Genomic DNA, 25,662 nt, shown 5'->3' with positions numbered 1-25,662 from the left:
AGTTTGCCATAGAAATTTCCGGTGACCAGATGGTCCCCAGTTATCTCTATGACCCTCGGAGGCCCGGGTGCGACGTTATGACATCATGTTCAGGCCGACTGAAGTAAACAATGCTGGGGATGCAGCTGGAAAGGCAAAGAGGTTTTTTTTTTTTTTTTTTTTTTTTATCTCAGCCTTTCCAGCCTAGAGGACAGATGTGGGGTCTTATAAACCCCACATCTCTCCATGAAGAGGACTTGTCACACACTATTCCTATTACAAGGGATGTTTACATTCTGCGTAATAGGATTAAAAGTGATAAAAAAAAAAAAAAAAAATGTAAGAATAGTGTAAGAATAAAAAATAAAAGTAAAATAAAGAATAAAAAAAAATTGTCAAGTGCCCTCATCCCCGCGTGCTCGCACACAGAAGCAAACGCATACGTAAGTCGCGCCCACATATGTAAACGGCGTTCAAATCACACATGTAAGGTACCACCGCGTGCGTTAGAGCAAGAGCAACAATTCTAGGCCAAGACCTCTTCTGTAACTCTAAACAGGTAACCTGTAAAAAATGTAAAGCGTTGCCTATGGAGATTTTTAAGTACCAAAGTTTAGCGCCATTCCACGAATGTGCAGTTTGGGAACCTATTTACTTGGCGTAACATAATCTTTCACATTATACAAAGAAATTGGGGTAACTTTACTGTTTTGTTTTTTGTTTTTTTTAATTCATGAAACAATTTTTACATGTAGGAGCGAAGTGCCAGAATTGGTCCAGATGGGATGTGGTTAAAATCCTCCTCCCTAGCAGCATGTACTCCCCTGTCCTTTACCCCCCTGCCACTCAGCTGCCGGTTTAGCTACCGCAAGCAGGAAAAGCCACCCTGAATAATCTGCTCAAGTCCTAGCTTAGCGAAACTAAAGACTTCCCTCCTAATTCCTCATTTTCAGAAATAATGGGTGTTTTCTTTTCACCCAGACAGAGAGTAAAGAAGAAGAATTTTTAACAAGTATTCACATGCATATGAAGAAGACTAAAAAAGTAAGGGCCAGTTCACACCACAAAAATGAACTCCAGATATGTCCGGATCCGTTTTTGCTTACAGTTCACACCACACGCAGTTCCAGTGCGTTTTTAATACAATTTGCTAGGTTCCAGTACAGTTCTGTGCAGAAAAAAATGCAGCACGCTCTACTTTATTTTCTGCACCGGAAACTGCACTGGTGTGAACTAGAGCCATCGGAATACATGGAAGAAAACACTGTGCATGCATTTTTTTAGTGCAGAAAAAAAGTGCACGGAATTGCATCTGGTGTGAACTAGGACTAAGAAAATGTACCATATTCCCCAAGAAACTGCTACATATTGGCACTGTAGATAAAGAAAAAAAAATGTGATGTGCAGACTCAGTGGAACTAGCACTATAACATATCCAAAGCTGGGTTTCCTAGCACCAAGTGGCCCTTAGATACCTGGCCCCAAATTCGGTTCCGAAAATGTAATTCTCTGCTGCAGAAAAGTGCTTGACATTTTCCGAACCGACTTTGGGGCCCCGTATCTTGGAGCCACTTGGTTCTAGGAATCACAGCTTTGGATATGTTGTAGTGCTATTTCCACTAGGTTTGCACACCAAATTTGGGGTTCCTAGTACCAAGTGGCCCTGAGATACAGAGCCCCAAAGTCGGTCAACTGTGTCCATCTGCAGCAATATCATTTCAGGACCCTTTAGGTCAAGAGACCCCAAATTTTGGCTGCAGCTAAGGGGCATGTAGGAACCCTTAACTACCGAGTTTGAAGTTCGGGGGACCTATGGCTGCAAATGGGCACATTGAGGCATGTAAATGGGCACAGTGAGGCATGCAAATGGGCATTGTTGACCCTCTTTTCCACTTACAGTAGCTGCGCATTTCTCACTCTAGGCTTATACTCGAGTCAATACGTTTTCCCAGTTTTTTGTAGTAAAATTAGGTGCCTCGGCCTATATTCGGGTTGACTTATACTCGAGTATATACGGTATATATATATATATATATATATATATATATATATATATATATATATTCTCCAAATATACAGAATGTGAGGTTAGGGAGATTCACAAAAAGACCACACAGCAATATGTTGATCAGGGAGAATGCATTTCTTATTAAAGGGATTTTGTTAAGAAAGTGGTTTACCCTTCCGCTCCTGTACTGGTGGGGCTCATTTTTATTGCTATTTAAATTCAGCTCTCAGTGCTTCGACAACCTCAGAGTTTTTTGACTCAACAAGGCTATGGCCTTGAAAACGTATTGAATCCAAAGTTTTTCGGAGCTCAAAGCCAAGTTGGAATTCTAGCAGTCATCGGTTGTTCAGACATACAGTAGGGAGTTGGAACACACTGGTATCAACAAGAACCAGAATTCAATGTAGTTTATTTTAGCCTAGTATAATAGATACCACTGTACGGTAAAAGTGTTTTATTTTTGATCCATAAAAAGCTACACAGTTCAATTCTATGTTGTAATTCATACAAGCTACATAAATACTGGCAATACAAAGAAAACAAGGGTAGCAGAGTGTAGGGATCTTTGTTATGTATGCTCCTCTAAAAGATAGACAGTGACAAAAAAAAAGCATGACATAGCAAGTTGCAGCCGCTCGCTAACCTTCTAAAATGCTAACACAGCTGTAATGTGTAATTACAGAAATCAGTGTGAGAATTGTTGCACTGTATAATTATCTTTTACTGAAACTTTATTGCTGAATAAATTATTAATCCAAATCAGTGTTGTATAGAATTTCCAGGAACAAAGAAAAAATAGTCTGTAATTAAATTGCATCGGTTTTATTTTTGAGCTAGTGTTTTACTCGACTGTAATTGATAATGAATTGGTAAAAGTGTGTAGGAGTTTCAGGTGGGTGGCATCTGCAGGTTCTTGCCATCGGATTCAAGTAAAGCAGCCTGTTTTATTTTGATGTTTTCCCAACAGTTTGCCATTGTGTCCATTACAGCTCAATTCATGAAACCTCTTATGAAAGATCCGCAATTGTTGAGCTTCATCTGAACAATGCTAGTCACCTGGGTGTCATGCTGATATACTGACTTAAGCCCAATTGAAGTCTCAGAAATATATATGCAGTCAGACATTGTATTGACAACCTCCATTTTCATAGTCTTCCATTCACTTTCCTGTTACAGCAGCTGTCTAAGGCTTCATGCACACTGGGGATATTTTAATCATTTTTCTCCTAGCAGAAGCTATAGACACAGCGGGCACAGCTCAGTATCGAGCCTGTAGGTGTGCCACCATAGGAGGTGGCTTCCTATAGTGTCACATCGAGAAGAGGAGGAACCAGGAGTACCAGCGGGGGACTCCAGTAGAGGTGGAACGGGGCCGCTCTGTGCAATTCCATTGCACAGAGCAGGTAAGTATAACATGTTTGTTGTTTAAAAAATATATATTTACTTTGCAGCCACTTTAAAAAGAATGTGGACAGCAACAGTGCACATTGATAATGCAGTTCTTACTGTTCTGATGCTCCCCTAAATAGGCCATCTTACCCAGAAGAGTTCCCATCCTAAAGTTTGTTTAAACCCAAGAACAACATTTTCATAGCAGTCCCAGTCCTCAGATGTGGTGGCTACATTTTTTATTTTGCAGGTCAAGTAGATTTTCATTTGGATGTCTTTCATATGGTGTGCAGATATCTCAAACCACTCAAGAGTTCATATCCAAGCTGCAAACATATTCAACTGAATTAAACACTGTATATAGTAGTCTCATATAGAGCCTCAAGCAGTGTTCAGCGCTACTGTTCTATAATAAATATCAGTGGTCTTAATTACTGCCACTTTACTTATCTGCAAACTGGAAGTTATTCTCTGAGGCTGGGTTCACACTTATGCAAATTGGATTTGGGTTTCTCCACATCCAATTCGCATGGCAGGAGATTGCGACTGGCTCTCAATGGAGCCAGTTCACACACCTCAGGGCAGCCAGGGAGTGGATTGCACAGGGGTCCTGTACGTCTTTGGTTCCGTTTCAGGTCCGAATTCAGGCAAAAATTCTGACCTGAGTTGTCACTTAGTGCCAGTTCACACTGCTGCGATGCGGGAACCCTGCGAATCGCATGTCTCCCAGTGGCAGTTCACACTGCCCTGTGCAAACTGCTGGGAGTGTCAGTTAAAAGGTAATGACACCCCCAAATCAGTTCGCATATTTGCAAATTTGGACAGGAATTGTTCACACCCATGCGATCCGATCCTGCTGAGGACCAAAAAAAGGGTCCTGTGCTAACTGGCTGAAATCGCATCGCACAGAGATCGCATGTGATTTGCACTGCAGTGCGGTGTGAATCACATCCGATCTCTGACGTTGCAGCAGTGTGAATCGCCACTGAAACAGAGAACAGGGATGCACCGGACCCCTGCTGTGAACCGTTTTAGGTGTGAACCCAACCTTAGCAACAGTTTCTAAAAGCGGTGATAATGAAAGGAGGGGGAACACATTAGTGCCCCTACCTATGGGACTTGGACAGACCCTGAGTGACCGTTTTAAAGTTACTTTAAATTGATTGGTTACTTAACTGTCACATGTCCTATCCTTCCGTAACATTCATCCATTAAGTGACCTGGAGAGCCTTTATAAAGGAGAAACAGAAGATGTTAGCCGTTTGAAGCGGCGTTGACAGCTAAGAAGCAGCACCCCTCCTTCCTGCCCATCTGTCATGGCCACCTATTCTGTGGTTTTAGTCCCTTCTGCGGAGGGAACACTTTATTTGTTTATTATTTAGTTTGACCTGTAATGGCTGAACTACTTTATGGGTTAAACAACTGGTTTGGTTATTGAGTGTATTATTTATTATATTGAAATTTGCTATGTGTAAGCAATACTTATTAGTTATGTTATTTTCACCATCGATCAAAGGCCCACGGCCAATTCATTGCACTTAATATGGTCTGTTTGTCTATTATTTCATCAATGTTTAACTTCAGGTTCTGTCTCCAGTCCCGTAAGAACTACCTGAATCTGGAGCACCTATTGGAAAGCTTTGCGGAACTGTAATGCCTCTCTGAAATTTTTTTTCCACAACTGCAATGCTTTTCTGAATTGGACGCAGGCCTTTTTAAAGAGCCCATAAAACAATTTGTAACTGCCGTATTGAATATCCTGCCATTGAGTGATTTTCTATTAGATCTCTCCTCTGCTCTCAAAAGCATCTGATCAAACTGAGATCTGTTTGATCAGATGCTTGTGTGACCGGCAATGGCTTGTTGTAAAAAAGAAAAGAAAAACGGATGTGAGGAAATCCTCATTGTTTCCAGCTTCATTCGTCACAGGGGAGGTGAGCCTTCCCCTCCTCTTTATTCAGCCAAGCCAACAGAGCGTAGCTGTCCTGGGCTCCCCGATTGCACTGGAGAACCCAGGAACTGTGGTGAAAGGGTTTGGGACCCATTCCGCACCCTGTAAAAGTGATTGGGCAGCTGTAGAGCCAATTGGATCACTTTTACAGGAAAGCCCATTGTCAGCTGTAAATTTTGATACTATGATCATGATCGTGGTATAACCACTCCCGAGGACATATGGGTACATCATAAGGGCTAAAAGTGATTGAAATATGTTTTAGTAGCTGTGTAGGTATGGTGTGGGAACTGCATGAAATAACCTGTCTTTTTTATCCTCAACTTTTCTCTCAGATCATGGTTGCTTTATATACTCAGTAAAGCTGTATACTGTTTTAATAATGTAAGAGAAATGACTGTATACACCTGTTTTGAATTACACTCTACAAGTAGTATTTACAAAGGCATTGTCTCCACTATTTTTTAGTGTGCAGCATTAGTCTTCCTTTTTTTTGTTAAAACAATCATATGCTGATAGATCTGTACTCCATTAATGGGGAGTTGCATGCACATCCCTTGATAGGTAAGAAATGGCACTCCAAAAAAAAAAACACCAATCCTTTAACTTTTCCTCCAAGACTGGTAGGCTGAGGGTATCCGCTGGCCTGCTTGGTCAACCATCACCTTAACTCCATGGTACACACATCTGAAGGATTTTATTTTAGTTATTGTTAAAAATCTGCACTTGCGACTTGCATAGATATACAAATGTACATTTTATTAATTTGGGGGAAAAAATGTATTTGAGACATAGAATAATGGAATGTGCCTGCCAATACCTTCTGTTCTCTGAACTTCTTTTAGCCCTAGTTCACACCACTGTGGCTTTGAAATTGCACTACTTCAGCGTGATTTCAAAGCTGCACATCAGTGTAATTTGCACTGCCAATTTCATTGCAACTTAATTTAACAGAAGTCTATGCACGTCCCAATGAGATCGGTAAAAAGTAATGCAGGAACCTTTTGTATAATCACTGCAACATGAGTTGCGGTAATATGAACAGTTCCATTGCCGGCAATGGGGTGCGACTTGTCATGCGATTTGGAACTGTCAAATCGCATGACAAGTTGCTCTGGTGTGAACAGGGGCTTAAAGAGAATCATTTAGAATGTGCAGCAAAATGCTGGCTCTTTAGTTTTCATGAATGAAAAAATATGTTAATACAGGAATAAATCTACAGTCTTTCCATCATTAGCTGCACCTCACTGTACTGAACAGATAAACTGCAATACAACTTTAATTCATTTCAATAGACATACTTTGCTTTCAAAATGTTGCCAGAAAATTACAGGAAAATTAAGGGGAGAAGGAAGAAATTAGAAGTCAAATTATGCAACCTAAAGTTATGACCAATTTACATGTACTGTATGTTTTAAATATAAGTTCCAGAAGTTGCAGTATTGAAGTTTACAGTTCCATTGCCCCAGTCTGGGTTCTTGCACATGGGTCGGCTGAGCCCGTCCAGCTTAAATGCAGTCACCTTTCCTCAGCCCAGGTACAGAGTAGAGCATATCATTGACGTGAATGTCTGTATATCTCTGTACTTATGTATACGGCTTTGCTATTGTAAGCATGAGTACAGCATACGGGCGTGTGCAAAACATAGAAAATGTTCTATTTTTGCATACACCTGTATGGGGTACTTGTGTTTACAATATATATATATATATATATATATATATATATATATATATAATGGATTGTGTAGAACTGACCACAGAAACTTTGTTGAGAAAGACCTCATTCACACAGGTGTGTCTGTCTGCGCCCTGATCCATGCATTGGATTAGGGATGTGCAATTGGGGAAGCAAGTGGTGGTCCATGTAGCCAGCTGTCAGTTATTGATTTCAACAGGCTGCCTGCACACTCCTGTAAAACCTTTGCAGCTGAAGATGACCCATGTGAATGAGGCTTTAAAGTGGATGTAAACCCGAAAATGTTTTTTTTTTATGTCATAATGTAGAGTATAAAATTTCCTATCATTTGAGCCCAGTCTTGCCACAAAGAGTTAATCCAGCTCTGAGCAATCCTCTTATTGTTCAGTGAGATAAATCTTGACAAACAGAGAAAAACTTTGTCAAATCCTCCCCCTTGCTGTGAGTGACAGGTGATTTACATATCTCGTGCACTAGCCTAAGACATGCATTATTTTTTAAATCCCACCCCCACTCCTTTCTTCACCAACTCTGCAAGGATTGGTTGTTCCACACCTCAGCATGATTTGGCATGCTGAAGTCATGTGGTTACTTTCCTGTCTTTTCACTGGATGTTAGAGATCATAGCAGAAGTTCATCACGACTCCACCCACCGAGCTCCAGACAACAGACCCACCCACAGAATATGCAGTTTTTCAGCTCTCATAACAGACAGAGGAGAGACATTTGACAGGTAAAGATACATGCAGGAGGCATGTATATCCTTATAGATAACCCCTATGGCAGTAGTTTAGAAAGGATGACATTGGGTTTACATCCACTTTAAAGAATTTATTACAAATATTTATCAAATTTGCAGGTGTGTGAATTTGAACCCATGACATTGGTGATTCTCCTGCACAGCAGCTGTCGCTTTTGAAAATCAGCACAGCTGTACAGAGATTTGTGAATGAATACACCACTATAACTGCAGCAAATGGACTGATGGACCTGTAGTTCTCATTGGAACAGTGCAATAGTCACCGCTCTCATAGCCCAAGACACTTCCTCCAGCCGTCCAACTGAAAGTCTCCTCCTCGGTACTGATCGGGAGCTGGAGGAAGAGCAATCTGTAATCAATTCAGAATGTTACCCCTTCTGTATATAAAATGGTAATGTCCTTTCTCTGTAAATATATAAAAAAAAAAGCGAGTATAGGTTGTAAAGGAAAATCAGATAGGCGAGCTTTGCCAATGAGAACCTGTCAATGTGTGGCTAGCTTGAATATAAAATAATAGTGAACAAACTTTTCAACCTAATTCATGTAAGAGTATCTAGTACTCCAAAATTAAATAGTAAATTCACACATTATCTCTGTGGAGTTCCAAGATTTATTTTAAATGCTGTCAAGAAAATTCACTGCTGAACACCACCATTGATGCTTGACATAGTTCCATGTCATATATCTATACTTAAAGTGAAGCATGCTTGACAATCAAGTATACTGCATTTCAGATAGTACAACATGTACACTGCTATTGTTTGTACCACTAAAGAGTTCTACATAAGGCGCTGTACTCACAGCTTTATTGTATCTGAAAAGCAAAGACCTTTTATTCACCAATTTTAATCATTATGTTTATTATTATAATTTGCATCATTGGCCAAATGTTTCAAGATAAATCTGATTTTTTTTCTTGGTCTGTTTCTCAGGGTGTGAACGGAATGTCTGCAGATGACAAGACTGAAACCCCCATGTACGTGTATGAGTCAACTGTGCATTGTACAAACATTCTTCAGTGCCTCAATGACCAGTGGAAGCAGGACATTCTCTGTGATGTCACTCTAGTTGTGGGAGGAAAGGAATTCCGAGCCCATCGGGCTGTGCTGGCTGCTTGCAGCGAGTACTTTCTGCAAGTTCTAGTTGGGCCAACTGAACATGGATTGGTAGTCAGCTTGCCAGAAGAGGTATGATGTCTTCTTTTTCAGAACTTTGTTTTTGGCTTCTGTTGGCTTTTATAAAGATATAAATAAAACGTCTAACACACACACAAGTTATACTTTCCTTATAGGCTGAGCCAGCCCCTGGCTAACTATATGCCTTAGATACTCTTACACCTCCTGTTGCATTTGCCATAATATAAAGTAAAGGAAAAATCCACTGGGAGAATGGAAGCCTTTCATAATGGCAACAACTACTGTGCTAACCCAGGAACTCAGGTGCATGCTGTGTCTTACCAAGAGATATAAGAGCATTCACAAGACTTATAAGAAGTAGTGAAAAATATAGGCATCTTGTCACCATTCTAAGCCGCCTGCCTAATCCAGACCCTCAAAGTACTACTCAGTCAAAAAACAAACAATATTACTTCCCATCACTTTAAGTTATTGGTATTCATCTTTATGGACACTAAACAGACTATTGCCAAGGCTTGAGAGATCTCTGATCTGAATTTATGTGAAGTGATAAATAGGATTAAAGGGACCATGTTATATGAAAAAATGGCTGTGAAACTGTTAGATGAAACGGCCACCATTCAAAAGATCTGGGCCCCTTAGATCAAACACTTTCACCCACCTACCTTTGACACCTGTGTCCTACTAATGTATACTATGAGGGATTTTGTACTTCTTTGCTTGCGCTAAGAAAGTAATGGGTACTCCTCCTTCTTTCCCTAATTAATGAGGTTGGAAGCCTGATCCCCAGTCAGGTGACCAAAAAAGTGGGGGCATGTTGGACTATTACGGTACAGTAAATGTTGGTAAAAATATACAGCATATAACAGTAGTAGTAAAATTTATGGTTGATTTTATTGATGCAAAGGACAAATCAATGGTAATGCGATAAAACATGATAAAAGTACAAGTATATCACCAATGGGATCATTAGTATACAGTACAACACATGATCTCAGATATCATATTCCTCAACTAGTTTCGTGGACATAAGCCGCTTCGTCAGGAGGGAATCTGAAGATGGTTTATTCTGACTAAACAGTCTGAACCTTACAAATAAGGAAACATACAATGAGGTTTGCCAAAAGACATAAACAATAAAAATTATGTTCCAGCATCAAAATTAGCAAAAGGGTAAAAGACATTGCAGGGGGAAAGGGGGCGAATCTGCTTACCCATGTCCCAACGGAACCCAGGCGCAAGGCCCCACCACCAGAGGGTGATCTCCCACGGCGACCTGGGGGAGCTACAGAGATGACGGGGATAAAATGTATATTATACATCTATATTATAGAGAAGTAAGGTAAGCTAAATTTCCACACGAGAGACAAGTGAAGCATATAATAATGATGATAATAATGATCATGAAGGGAAGGTGAATGGTGGAGGATGTGAAGAGTGAAAAAATAAGTTGCAAAGTGCAAGGGATGAGAGGGAATACATGTGGTGAACAACGAAAAAGGGAACAATTAAAGAATATATAGTGTTGTGTAGTGTGAATGTGAAAAATTGACAGGTGAAGAAAAGAGGACCAGAATGGGGAAGGGAGAAAGGAAGGAAAAGGAAAATTGGGGTAGGGCAGAGGATGAATGGGGAAGGAAAGGGGAAGGGGGATGGAAAAACCAGGGAGGGTGTGAGGGGGAAAGGGAAACGGGGAAAAGGGGGGGGGGGGGGGGGAGGGATGTGGCAGTGTGGAAATGTGGAGTGAAAATGGGTATAAGGATACCTGATGCTAGTATGAGCATAAAAAGGTTCCCGGGGGAGGCGCCCTGCCAAGGGCTGGTGCCATAGTAAGGTCGATGGGAAGATACTAGGGACTGCAAGCGACGGGCGAACACATGTAAAGGCATGTTCACCCCAGCCTGGAGCATCTATGAGGAAAAAACACGGTATGAATTATAACCAATGCTGGTGCCCTGGGATGCGGGACTTCAATATAAAGGTAAGGTTGGTAATCCCCTCAAACTTACCATTGGCTGGCTGGGGTACACAAACCCTGGAACCAAAAGCCGGACCGTCAAACAAACAGGCAAGGCCTGTTATTTGTAGCTCCCGACCCTGCGACGCTGTGTCACACGCCGGTAGGACGCCGGCGCATGACGTCACAGGGTCAGAGGTCCCACACAGTGCGCGAAGTGGTCGCGCGCACACGCATGCGCACCCACCCTACGGCCACGGGAACGAAGTCCCAGCTAGGACCAGTGCAAGAGGAGGGGGGGTCCCGTTTCCGAGATCAACCCCTCCACCAGGGACCTCACCAGGCCGCCGTGGGAAAGCACAGGGGGAGGGGCCCGTGCCGGCGCCTCAGTTGGGAACAGGGGAAGGGGAAGCAGAGGGTCCCAATACAACAAAATAATAAAGCGAAAAATTGGAAATTATTCAAGCATAATAAAGGGATAGATTTATAATTGAAAATAACATAAAAGACTTGAATAGGTGAATTAGGGATTGATAAATACCCTAAGAAACCGGTGCAGTCGCCCCCCCCATCACTTTAAGTTATTGGTATTCATCTTTATGGACACTAAACAGACTATTCACCCCAGCCCACAAAAAATGAGGGGTGGGAAAATTGGGGTCGGTAAGGTGGAGGGCAGATAGTAGCCATGTCCACTCAAACAGCCCACCAAAACATCCCACTCGACATGATGCCAGGTGTGTTATCCACCCAATGTATACAAGTAAGCGAGTGGCCTCTATAATAAAGTGTTAAGGTAACAGAAATAATAAACATGTACCATCATCCAGAAATCAATAATCAATGAGGTTGGAAGCCTGATCCCCAGTCAGGCGACCAAAAAAGTGGGGGCATGTTGGACTATTACGGTACAGTAAATGTTGGTAAAAATATACAGCGTATAACAGTAGTAGTAAAATTTATGGCTGATTTTATTGATGCAAAGGACAAACTCCTGTGTCTACTTGACCCCTACCCCTTCCCTCCCCCAACTTTCTTTTCTTTTTCTACTCCTTCTTTTCTCTGCCGCTTCTTAGTCTTTTCAATGACCACATAAACTCACGTGCAATTCGAGATTAGCTAGGTTATGCATTCCCTCATTACTAAAGGCTCCTTATAGTTTGCAAGCCTGTAACTGGGAATGTAGTGCATGCTTGCTCATTTTTGTAGAGTATCTTAAGAAGGTATAACTAAAGACTATTGTTGTGCCTAGCTTTGCACCATGTTATATATGCATTGTGAGAAACCAATTAAATTCTATTGAAAAGAAGAAATAATCAGGAAGTTAAAGTATACTAAGTAACGAAAGGCAAAACTTTTTTTATTATTAAATAGTGGAGAGGGATTAAAACATCTGAAGTTTTAATTGCTATATGCTTTATGTGACCTTATTAGGGAGATTCACCCTCTCTAATTGTCCTGTTTATCGGAAGTGAATGTAAAAGAAAATACTAAATGTTGGGTTGACACCAGAACAGTAACAAAAGGAAAACCTTCCAATGGGGACACTAGTTCTGGTGACATCTCAGGATTCCCTGACTTTGGAGGGTTTTCCTCTGTCTTCCTATTTTGGCTATGAAACAGGAAGGGAGTGGAAATACCCCTATGGGACACAGATGGCAAACAAAATCGGACAGGATTTATAACCCCCTTAGGCTCTGTTTCCACTATTGCGTCCCCAAAGTCACGCGATTTATGCTGCGACTTTACAATGCGATTTATGTTGCGATTTGATTCGACTTTAAAAATGACTTTGTGCAACTTTGATGTTCTGCGATTTAGCCAGAGTGATGTAATTCCTTATCCTGCTTAGTTATTTCCCCTTCCTGTCTTCCATACTCACGAACATCAATATAGGAAGTGATGTATTTGGGAGGAGCAGAGATCATGTGCTTCTGAAGACTTCCGTGGAAGTCGCAACAAAGTCGCGGTGTCAGACATGTACATACGACTGCATGGTAACTTAATACCTTTCTATAGAGACCAAGTCGCACCGAAGACGGAACAAAGTAGTGCAAGAACCTTTTTTGGAGACCTTGCGACTTGAGTCGCACTAATTAGAACGAGGACCATTGAAATACATGGGTTTTGACTTGTCATGCGACTTGACATGTGTCAAGTTGCAAAACAAGTCGCAGTAGTGGAAACAGAGCCTAATTCTATTGAAAATGTAAAAGAAGTAGTTTTGCCGTTACTTACACTTTAAAAAAAAAATTAAAAATAAAAATTTCAGTAAACAGACCATTTAAAGCTGACTGCAGCCTAATTTTGTTTTGGATAAAGCAGGGACTAGTTAGAACATCTGACAGTTTTTCATTGCCATCTGGGTCCTTATTGGGAAGACTTCTCACTTCTAATCAGTACAGGAAGTGATGGGAAATATTTACAACACAGAGATAAAAAAAAAATTTAGTAGCATACGCAAGTGTTGGAATGTCTGGCAATGTTTTTCCTGTACTGGCGGCAACCGTACCCCATTTGTTTTACATGCGTGACAGGGGACAATAAATGTCAGTAGATCTTTTCAATGGAGTCTTATGCCGCGTACACACGGTCGGATTTTCCGACAGGAAATGTTCGATAGGAGCCTGTTGTCTGTGTAGGCTCCATCGGACATTTTCCGTCGGAATTTCCGACAAACAAAATTTGAGATCTGGATCTCAAATTTTCCGACAACAAAATCCGTTGTCGCAATTTCCGATCATGTGTACACAATTCCAATGCACAAAGTTCCACGCATGCTCGGAATCAGCAGAAGAGCCGCACTGGCTATTGAACTTAATTTTTCTCGGCTCGTCGTACATGTTGTACGTCACCGCGTTCTTGACGTTCAGAATTTCCGACAAGATTTGTGTGACCGTGTGTATGCAAGACAAGTTTGAGCCAACATCCGTCGGAAAAAAACATGGATTTTGTTGTCGGAATTTGCGATCATGTGTACGCGGCATTAGACAAAAATAAAAACCTGACCGTGACATTAACTCCACCCTACTCTATTCTAAACAAAACTTTGGCCGCGGGTAGGCTTTAAAAATGAATTGCACCTTGAGCCTGGGTTCGAACTGCTGCAGTGTGAGATACCACATGTAATTCACACAAGAATCGCAGCACATTCCTGTGCGAATTACATGCGGTGTCTCTGGGGTGTGATTTGAGCCATGGATGTGTATGGCTCAAATCGCACCAAACTGGTGTAGTAGCCTTTTTGCCTGCACCAGAATCGGACTGCATGGGTATTCACACCCATGCAATCTGATTCTTAAAATCGCGCTGCATTTTGCAAACCGGGTGTCATTAACTTAGCATACACTCCAAAATCAGTTTGCATGGATGGGTTGCGATTTAGATGCGGTACCAAATTTGCTGTGAACCCAGGCTCAGTGTAGTTCCTTCACTATACCCACAGCCTGTACAAAAAAACCTAATGGCAGCTCATACCTTATTTAAAGATGTATGTTCCTTCTCAGAATTTTCTGTGATCTTGGTTAGTATTAGGTGGCAAAAGTGGGTGTTGCTTAAACAGAATCGGCTATATGTTGACACACTACTAGGGCTCATGTACACATAGGCTATGTTGATTGCCAGCCGCAGGAAAAACAGCAAAATCGCAGAGATTTTGCCGCCAGCGGTGAAAACGCTCCTATCCTGAACACAATTCTTCTGCGTTTGGGAGAGGGAGGTTGAGAGAGGTTGAACCTCCCCTAACCACAGCAACTTCTAAACCCTTGTAAAAGCCTATGTATACATGGACACACAGACTTTTATGGAGTTGAGTTTAGGAGCTTTGGCAAAAAAACTCAAGTTTAGAAGCTGTAGTGTACATGAGCCGTTAGAAGGCTTAGATTTGTCCTGTGTGGTTTTTTGTTTTGTTATGAATGGTTTTGTGTAGGTAATTCTACTTGTGGTATATAGTCACTGCTGGGGATCGATGGAAATAAGAAATTAGAATTTAAAAACATATACATTGTAAAATCAATGTTAAAATTGCTGTACGTATGGATATTGTAAAATTGGTAAATAAGAAAATGTTGAATAAAGAAGTAATGTATAAAAAAAAAAAGAAAAAAAAAAAAGATTTGTCCTGTGTGGGGGTGACTTTATAAAATTGTGGACCATTTAAAATCCTATGTTGTTTTCTGATTTGATTGCTAGAAGCACATCCAAAAACGGCATACCCTAGGTTGGCCACTTACTACACTGATTTTATATAAATGTAATAAAGCATATGTGACATCCTTTTTTTTCACACAATGAGTCACCTTATTATATTGATACAATGTCATTATCTTTATCAGCATTATAGCCCTTCAGCTTTTTTTGTTCTTAAGGTGTCATAGAAAGTTATAAATGGCTGTCAGACAAGGGTACTCTAGGTCATGCCAATGTTCTGGGCATTAAGCCATTATTCAATTAACATTACTTCATCATTGCTACTAATAGCTCTTGAGTGAATGGTTAAGTCATTTCAGTGGAACCTTACTCTAAAAAGTGCTAATGCTTGTGAAGACCGGTTTCTCACTTTGTTCAGTTATACATCATGCACATATGTCTACAAAAGGACAAGGAGTTATGTATTGGTTACATGGGAGTGATCTAATGAAAGTAGCTTGCACTAAATTTCTTTTGTACTTGTGAAGCAACGTTTTATTATTCTATATCTTGCCATACTTCATCTATATATAAACAATACATTTAGGACAAAAAATTTAGTATTCAAATTTATGATTGTTGCCTTTTACCCCTCCGTACTGTAGCGTTAAAGACTTTAATTAAGAAGAAAAAAAAAAAGAAAAGGAAAAAGGTTTAAGGGCTTGTTCGCACCATGTCCATTGACTTGCATTTTTTTGTACACCGCCATGGTTGCATGGCCTAAACAGGGCACATAGAAAACAGTTGTTCACAATAAGCCATATTTAATCTATACACGTGAGGTGTTGTGCTGAAAAATGTAGCTCAACGAACATGACATGAACAAACCCTAAATATCAATGGTAAAAAAAATAGAAAAAAAATTAACCGTAAAATTATAGCTAAGGGTTAATAAATTAGGGTTAACAAATAGTTAATAAGGGGTCAGAAAAGAACAGAATTTTTCTCAAATTTTTTTTTTTTTTTGATTATTTGCAAATTGCTTAAACTGATATCTGACACATAGAATACAGATCATCCTTTTTCTACGCTGTGACTGAACCAGAGTAGTTACAATGAAGTAATAACGTTACATTGTAACACTCATTGAACGGCAGACACAATTCTGCAAGTGTGAGTTTGTACAGGAACAGGAAGCTCTGCTCCTTTAATAAAGACAGCTGGGAATTGCCAGTAAAAGCAGCCAGAGACCTGGGGGGAGGTGGAGGAGCAAGGGCGTATACTACATACTCCCAATTTATTTCGATTACAATTTTTGGGTTGAGTGTAGTACACATCTTGTTAATATATGTAACGAGAAGGAAAATTAGAGAAAAGGACCAGCAATAGCTCTTATATAAGTTAGTACGTGGGCTTTGGAGCGCTCTGGATTTAAAGATTACCTCCACTTTTGTGTGGGTACACCCCGCAATCAGTTTACAAAACGCAGCACGATTTTCAGAATCGGATTGCATGGGTGTGAACACCCATGCGATCTGATTCTGGTGTGGACAGAAAAAGGGTCCTGCACCAGTTTGGTTCAATTGCGGTGTGATTTGATCCATACAAATCCATGGCTCAAATTGCCCCCAGAGACACCACATTTAATTTGCACAGGAATGTGCTAAGATTCCTGTGCGAAATACATAGTGTCTGTACCGCAGCAGTGTGAACCCCCACACAAGTAAATCTCCCCCATTATATCCAGAACCTGAAGCATTTAAAAACAAGTTCATGACAGTAGCAGCCATGAGCTTGTATCTTTACATATTTACGCTTTATATATTTAGTATCTATTTTCTCAATGCTTTTTTTTTATTATTTTATATACAAAAAATGGGGCTTTTTGTGTGCAGTAGGGTTACTGGTTAATTAATTGATCTACTTGAAATCCCCAGAGCTATCTACAAACCATAGAGCAGGGCTATGCAATTAGCGGACGTCCAGCTGTTGCAAAACTACAAATCCCGTCATGCCTCTCCCTCTGGGTGTCATGCTTGTGGCTGTCAGTCTTGCTATGCCCCATGGAACTTGTAGTTCTGCAACAGCTGGAGGTCTGTTAATTGCATATCCCTGCCATAGAGGAATCTTACCTTAAAGGAGAAGTATAGTCAACGCTCATTTGGCTGTACTTCTCCTATGGATCACAGGAGTGCAATTAGTTTTGCACTCCTGTGACCCATCTTCAGCAGAGAGCAGACTTCAGCCCGCTCTCTGCTGATGTCACAGAAGTCAGTCCAGGCACTGCGTCATCACAACAATAAAGTCTGGATCCACCGAGTGCCTGGACTGTCACCCATCTCAGCCTCTCAGCGAGCCGCTGAGAGACTGAACCAGCCGCCCCGCCCCCTCTACAGCCCAGTTTACAGTGAGCAAGGAGGAGGCAGAGCAGAGAGCTGTGACTGACAGGCAGCAGCTCTCTGCTCGGGGAGCTGCCGAAACCGAGCAATCGGCAGTGTTCGATTGCTCAAATCTCAGTGCAGAGGCGCCAGAAAAAACAAAAATAAAAACACTTCTCGTTTAAGCAGCCCATAGATTAGACTTTTTTTTTCTTTCAATGAGCGGCTTGAATGAAAAAAAATAACCCATCCTCCCCACTGAGCCTTTGTGTTCTGATAGCAGGGAGACTTCCCTGTCATCAAAATACACTGATCAGCACTGCTGACTATAGCCTGCAGTGCTGATCGAGTGGAACAATACCAACAGGCTGGCTGTACAGAATCGGATCGGTAGAGTGACTTCTGTACAACCAGCCTGCATATACATGAATCAAAATTCGACCGGTCCCTGCTGAACCGGACAAATTTCAATCCAATTATGGCCAACTTTATAAATGGTGTAGTATACAGGCCCCCAGGATAGTCCAGGACAGTGAGGATTATGATAATCCCTTGATTAACAAGATAACTCCAAGGACAATGAAGGGAGAGGTTTTAATTATAGGTAACTTCAATTGACGGGTCATTAACTGGAGTTTTCAAATTGTGCTTACAAGGAGGTGCATGGGTATCTTAGAAGCATTGAAATTAGTTTCTCTAAAACAATTAGTGAAAACCCAAGATCATATCCTAGACCTGGCACTGACAAATGGGGATTGATTCTGATGTTGAGCTGGGAGAAAATTTGATCGCCAATGTCTTTCGTTTGATACTAGAATAAAAACTGAAATCATGTACAAAAAAGGAAAATGTTAGATTTCGTAGAACAAATTTTGCAAAAGTCAGTAAATTAAAAAAAAGATTTTAAAAATAAGATGGTTAAAGTAAAATAGCAGGAGTCAGTAATCCGTGGATACTATTAAAGTCTACCATCCAGAATGCAAATAAATTATACGTCTGGCAAATTTGTAAGAGTGAATGGAAGAGAAAATGGTTAAGGTTCACAACAGTGATATGTAGGATAGTGAAGGATATATCATATAGAACAGGGATATGCAATTAGCGGACCTCCAGCTGTTGCAAAACTACAAGTCCCATCACGCTCTGCCTCTGGGTGCCATGCTTGTGGCTGTCAGAGTCTTGCTATGCCTCATGGGACTTGTAGTTCTGCAACAGCTGGAGGTCCGCTAATTGCATATCCCTGATATAGAAGATAAAAAGAAGCATAAAGTGTTGTTGATGATGTATTAAGCAGACAAAAGGAGGCCAAAGATATTATCAATTCTAATTTAGGTATACCAGCAACTGGAAAACAAGATTCTATGGTGTTACAAAATTGAAAGGGTACAATACCTGTGTTAAAGTTTATTCTCACCTTGTAAAATAACCCAGTCAGTTTAAAATAGAAATGAAATGCAAAACATTTGTTTATAGATTTAAAAAAACATGATAAATATTTTTTTTATAAGTGATCACATACTCAGTCGCATAAGATTCTCAGAGAGCTAGTGGAGGAGAAACAGCAGTACACTGGCCTTTCCAGTGAATGGCTGTGCGGGGGGTGGCTGTCACGACAAGTCTGATCCTTAGAGAAGGGTAGGCTGAGTTTCAGCCCAGCTAGAAAGCTGACAATGCTGTGCTTGCATGCGTAGTGTGGTCAATTTTGGATATAAAATCAGAGGGACTAACAGAACCGCAAGGTATTTCACACCAGGTATTGTTGGTTGACCGCTGTACCAGCATGGTTTCGAACTGAAAAGAAGACATCCATCTTGTTCAGGTGGGGCAAATTCTTTGTTTTCCACTGCGTGCTCTGGCATGTTTCTGGATCATTCTCGGAACACTATGTTTTATCACTGGGGACAACCCTATTAAACACCTCTGCATTTTTCAAAAGATCAGATGAAATTTGAAGACAACGTTCTTGATGATCTTTTGTCAAGATTTGTGATACCATCTTTGCAGAAATCTTTCTCATTCCCAAATCTACATTTAGAATCTGCCGCACTGTTTCCCTGTTCATGTTCAATTCTTCTGCGATCATTCACACACTCAATCTTCTATCTGAGCATACGAGGGTACGCATTCTGTCCACATCCATCCTTTGGATTTTTTGGCTGCCCACTTCTTGCGCCATCGTGTACATCTTCCCGTCCCTCCTTAAACCACCCATGTCATTCAAAAAAAAAAAATGTTGTAAAGTAGCTAAAGTTTTACGCGCACTTTTGCAAATTTTCACGTAAAATTTAATGTGGTTTTGCTGCTCCAGATTCCTGTCACTCATTTACTGCACAACGCACACATGGGTTATTTCTTCTACCACTCTATAAAAAGAATGAGTCATCTGGTCTATGATCCAGGTGAGTGCATGTTAGAACATAGAACAAGCTTGAGTGCGAATGGCTGTGTGATTCAGAACCATATTGCCACACCGTGAGCATTCACACCTCGTATATAGCAAGTGGGTCAAGAATTTATTTAACCGTGTTTGGTTAGGTCACATCCGAAGATGTGCAAGCCATATACCAGGGGTCTCAAATGGGTGGCCCTCCAGCTGTTGCCAAACTACAAGTCCTATCATGCCTCTGTTTGTGGGTGTCATGTTTGTAACTGTCAGCCTTGTAATGCCTCATGGGACTTGTAGTTTTGCAACAGCTGGAGAGTTGCCAGTTTGATACCCCTGCCATATACTATCTCCACACCATGGTGTTTCTCTGTTTCAGGTTCTAAAATTGTGGATGTACGGGTAAAATCCCAAATTTGCCACCAAAACAGCAATAGACGGAAAATCTTCCAATATACACACTGATTCCAGTGACAACTGTCTTATAGGCGATTTCCCTCACCTTGGAAAAATAGCCTCTCACTTCCTCTTAAATCTATAGGACAGGAGAGGAGGGAAAATTTTTATACGGCACAGATGGCAAAAAAAAGAAAACTGACAGCGGTTTCAAAACCAACGCTACCCAAACTGGAAAAAAAGCTAAATAGTGTTATCCTACGTGTCCGTGCACACTACTTTAAGTTATTAGCGTTTTTGAGCTTCAGCGTCTAGGAACAGAACAACATTTTTTTGTAGAGTTTCTTGGAGCGTTTTCCCAGCAGAAACGCTGCTAAACGCTACTAATAGCGTTTTTTTGAGCTTTTTTAATTTTTGTTTTGCTAATGCTCCTAAATGCTACTAAAATGCTACTACAAAAAAACTGTTACCAGCGTTTTTTTCAGCTTTTTTTTAGCACAATAGTGTGCATGGAGCCTTACTCCACTATTTTATTTCAAGCAGTACTCTTGGACCTGATGAAGGATGTAGATTTTCTTAAATCTTGTCCTAAAAAAATTAAGTCTTAGTTGAAATAGAGTATTACATAGAGTACCCAACTATTTTGTAGGCTCAGAGCCAAAAATAGAAGCATCTTATGTGGAGCTTTCTCATAGCACACCAAACTCACTCTCCACACTGGAGCCCAAACTTCATAATTGGATCTAGTCCACTTTCTTTTAGCTGTAAATCTGCTGAAACCTGCTACCACACATCAGGTGCTTTTGTGTTCTGCGCTCAGATTACTATTACAGAGTCCAAAACTCTGCCACACTGCAGCACTAAGGAGTTTTATTATCCCTAATAATCGTCCTAATATTTGTCACATCACGTGAGAGGAGCTTTTAACCGAGGTGGAACAATCTCCCCTCCAAAGGAATATAAGAAGGCAGTGCATGATTCAACTCAACCAAATCTGCCCAATTTTAAAATATGTTTGCTGGGTAGATCAACAAATTAAAACCAAAAAACATAATAACCACATTTGCCATGAAATAACGTGCAGAAATATTTCATTTCTTTTTACTTGGCTACTTTCTTTTAATCGTCAATGTTCACAGTATATTCGGATGGAAATAAAACCAAATTTCTCTGCCCTTTTTTCCCATAAATGGCATATTGAGGTTAGAAAAGGAAGACCAGTTTCCAATTTATTTAAAAAGTAACCACACGCAACCAAAATGCTTTTTCGGATCACTGAACAATTTTTGTACAGGACATAAGGGACCTTTTTTTTTTTTTCTTCAGGATCTTGAGTTTTTAACATCTGTTTTACTTAACAGTACCATGCAACCTTAATGTTTCCTTTTAACATAAAATATATTCTATTAACTCTCCAGGCAGTCATAAAGAGTTTTTTCCAGAATATTCATTATTTTGTTTACTAAAAATGATGTAAAGAACAAAAATGAATATCCATGTTGTTCTTTTCATGTCATTTTAAACGAGCATACAACAACAAAGTATGGTAAAACATTCCATTCCTAAATTATGATTAAAGAACCACTGAGCTGTAACTTTCGAATAATTGCTCCCGTGTTAATGACTTAGAGGCAGTCGCACGCAGCGAAAATACCTCCGACAAACATTAAACATGCAAGGGAAGGTGACCACTCTATATCAGAATTATATACAAAACCTACTAATCTAAATATGAGCACACCAGAGTGTGACATGTGACAATTCTTTAATTAAATTATTCTGATTCATTTGCATTCTGCTGTTCATTAATTATAAGTGAATGCAACTTGCATTCTGCTTTAAGATTCATTTTCCACTGTAACAGTTTTTGAGATAACGGATCATTCATATTTAACAAAGCGGTAGCTTCTTTTAAACCACAGAATTGTTTTCTGGAGGATTTTACATTTCTGATCTGCATAAAAAAACAAAGTAAAGCTATGGACCCAACAGGGTGTAGATTTGTTCAACAACAATGATGGCAAACCTTGAAGCATACCTCCCAAATATACTGGTGTCTGCAGAACTGTCCCAGGATTCCAGGAAAATCCTGGCATCCCAAGGATCAGGTCTGTGTCCCAAAGTTACATTTGTGGCCACTGCATGTCCCGTACAGTGACTGTGCGCTTTGACCACACTATGAAAGCTACTTTGTTGAAGGTGGTGGCTGGTACCTGTCACAGATAAGCACCCACTTTCTCAAAAGCCACCAATCAGTACTTTGCACTAGCACATCACAGCCAATAATCTTGTGGAGCTGCAGAAGGCTTGTGCCAGGCAGGACAAGAGGGAGTTGCAGCTGCTCTGGCCACTTGGGTCTGTTCTCCAGTGAGCTGCGGTCCGGCTGGCAGCTCAGTGCTCTGTCCCTAAGCGTGAACAGAGAGCAGCTGACCCTGATCCTTCAGGGAGCCCCAGGGAACACCTGAGCGGAGGCAGTACTCTGCAATGCTTGAATATACCAGCATCAGCTTTAACACTTTCAAGGTGTATGGAGTGAGGGGGAGGGGGGCAGTGTGTGCATGGAGCTGAGAAATGTTTGCAGTAAGGGGAACAGTAAATACATGATTGTTTATGATGATATAAACATCTAACATTGTCCACCGTTTCTATTTGATATGAAATAATCAGAAAACTATTGTCATTGACCCCTTCCTGCCGGCCATATGCATGTGTGTTGCAGCATGCCGGTGGGTTTTATTCTGTGTTGCTACATATATACAGTACATCACAGTTTTGCACTCAATTGCATGCCCTCAGCACTGTGACTGTGCTGTCACTGACAACTTTTGGTCACAGAGTAACAATTGTAAGACAGGACAGTCTCCACAATCACATGATCGCTGTAACAGCCACTCACAGTAATTACATGATCATGGAGCACATAAAACATCTCCCCTTTGTTGCAGCCTTAAGATTTTTTTTTATAACAGCCATCTGATAAGGGGTTAATTATAAAAGTTATGGTTATATTTTTTATATTTTATATGTTCATATTACTGCATTTTAAATGTGGGCATGGGCTCATGTCAACATACGTTCTAGTTAAACACCCCACTTTTCATTTGAATGCATGCAGCTGTTGACATGAAAAGACTGCATTTGATTGCTTTGCCTTAAGTTCAGTTGCATCTTAAGGCCTGATTCACACCTATTCAGGTTGCAGTTTGCATATTCCAGGTGCATTTTGCATTTTTCAATACACATTTTTGATCCATTGAAGTCTATGGAACCAAAAACCAGAAAAAAAATCCCTGGCCCTTTCCATAAAATGCACAGAACTACATCCCTAGGAAACCATGTTAAATCGACTAAAGTGTGTTTCTGCAAAACTGAAAATGCACTAAAAAATGCATCGGTATGAACCAGGCCTAAAAGGATATGCTGTGTCAGAAAGAAACTGCACAACATAAAGCAACTCACGCACAGCCTCGAAACAATCATGTGTACTGCACAATTAAAGTCCAATGGACATTACTGACCTGCATCACAGTAAAACAATAGCTGTTGAGCGTTTACAAGGTTATGAAGCTATCTAGGTCCACCTAAGCTTTGACAAGAAGTATTTTAGAAAATATACAGAGGAAGTAGCAACTAATATATTTTTGAAGCTAAAAAAAACTGCATCGAAAGCTATTTTGGGTATGTGATCCTTTTTTACCGAGAAGTGTGCCACCTAAAAATAGCTTTTACTCTGTAAGAAACATACATTAAACATAGAATCCCTCTGTATTTGATTTGAAAATAATAATTTTCAAGGAATATTATACTTAAAAATGCTTTTAAATACTATGAGTGATTGTATATTATTTACATTTTATGTTCAGTTTTTGTATCTAAAAGTGCTTTTATAGTTTACTGAATTTCACTTTATTGCAGCTCCCATTAATATAAATATATAAAATAGTCAAACAAGATGAAACATTTTTCCAGACCTGACAAAACTATAAATAAATGAAAGTGGCTTTTAAATACAGGTAATAGCAGCCAAACTTCACATTCTTGTAGTTGAAGCTACTGCTGGGATCACCTGCATCTGACACTTCCTGGTGTACTGGATGCCTGCACCTCCCAGCTGCATGCTCTTTCCCAAACACAATGTGTGCCTTTAGAATATTAATGTTAAATCACTGTTTTAAAGTGGGGTTCCGCCGAAAAAAAAAATATTAAAAGTCAGCAGCTACAAATACTGCAGCTGCTGACTTTTAAAATAAGGACACTTACCTGTCCAGGGTGCCCACAATGTCCTCACCCGAAGCCGACCCGTCCCTCAGCTCCGGGTGGAGGCGACAGTGTTGCTAGTAAGGGAATCAGCAAGTGAAGCCTTCACAGCCTAGTTCCCTGCTGCGCATGAGCGAGTCTCGCTGCGCATTCTGAGTGGTCCCTGCTGTCTTCTGGGACCTGCATGTCTCACAGAAGACAGCAGGGGGGAATGGAGGAGGGGCCAGACATGGTGTAGATCGCCGCGGATACTGCGGCGATCTTTCGCCAGAAGTGGAAGCAAATAACTGTATTAGACAGGTATCTGCTCCCCCCTTCCCTGAAAGGTGCCAAATGTGACACCGGAGAGGGGGGAATCCGGACAGCAGACGTTCAGTTTTTGGGTGGAACTCCGCTTTAACCCTTTAAACCCTGTACCAGCCCTCAACCAATTTTTTTTTTCCCCAACCACAAATGAAAGTGTTTGTAAACCCAAAAATCAAATATGTTCTATCTGTCTCTTTATGTATTTCAACAGTGCTTTTTATAATAATTTGTTATTGCGTCAATTTATTCTTCTTAATTACCTGGTTGATCCTGCCACCTCTCCAGGTTGAAAACTGTTTGCGTCCTCCGTAATGCCATACTCAGATACATGAAGGCTTTGCAAGCACGCAACCTGCCTGTATCTTCCCTGGCCAGTGTGTGCCCCCCCCCTTTTTCCGCACATCACATCGCTGTTGATTGACAGCGGGTTCCGGAGCCAGCCTTGCTGTGAATGGTTGCAAGTCCTCTAAGGCAATGTTTCTCAACTCCAGTCTTCAAGTACCCCCAACAGGTCATGTTTTCAGACTTTCCATTATTTTGCACAGGTGATTTGATCTGTTTCACTGCCTTAGTAGTTACTACAGCCGTTTCATCTGACGGAAATCCTGAAAATATGAGCTGTTGGGGTTATTTAAGGACTGGAGTTGGGAAACACTGCTATAGGGGAAGTGATGTTATGCCGTTGTGTATGTGTTTGTGTTTCATCTTTTTGGAAATGCTGATGCTCTGTGGCATGTCACTTCTGGAAATGACATACATGCCTCCCAATTTGGAAACGCCCACCCACAGGTCCGTGATCTGCTAAGCAAGGAGAAGTGATCACCAGTGAACGGGTTTAAGACATATGTTCCAGCCAAGGACCAATTTTCAAGAAAAATAGAGATTGGATCTGTTTTTTTTTCTCCACTGTAAGTGCAGTTCTAATCTCTGCTTTGG

The 25,662-nt window shown here is 40.7% G+C and overlaps 1 protein-coding gene across 2 annotated transcripts in view; it reads left to right on the top strand.

Annotated features, from left to right (window-relative positions):
* The window catches only part of BACH2 (BTB domain and CNC homolog 2), a 439,802-nt gene that overhangs the window by 327,009 nt on the left and 87,131 nt on the right, over positions 1-25,662 (top strand). For both annotated transcript variants that reach the window (XM_073626941.1, XM_073626940.1), the window contains one exon: positions 8,718-8,972. In XM_073626941.1, the coding sequence (XP_073483042.1) occupies positions 8,718-8,972 (255 nt within the window). The remainder of the gene's footprint in view (positions 1-8,717; positions 8,973-25,662) is intronic.

Source organism: Aquarana catesbeiana, linkage group LG04, assembly GCF_042186555.1.
Source record: "Aquarana catesbeiana isolate 2022-GZ linkage group LG04, ASM4218655v1, whole genome shotgun sequence".
In the NCBI taxonomy this organism is placed as follows: Eukaryota; Metazoa; Chordata; class Amphibia; order Anura; family Ranidae; genus Aquarana; species Aquarana catesbeiana.
This window is presented reverse-complemented; position numbering and strand designations above follow the sequence as displayed.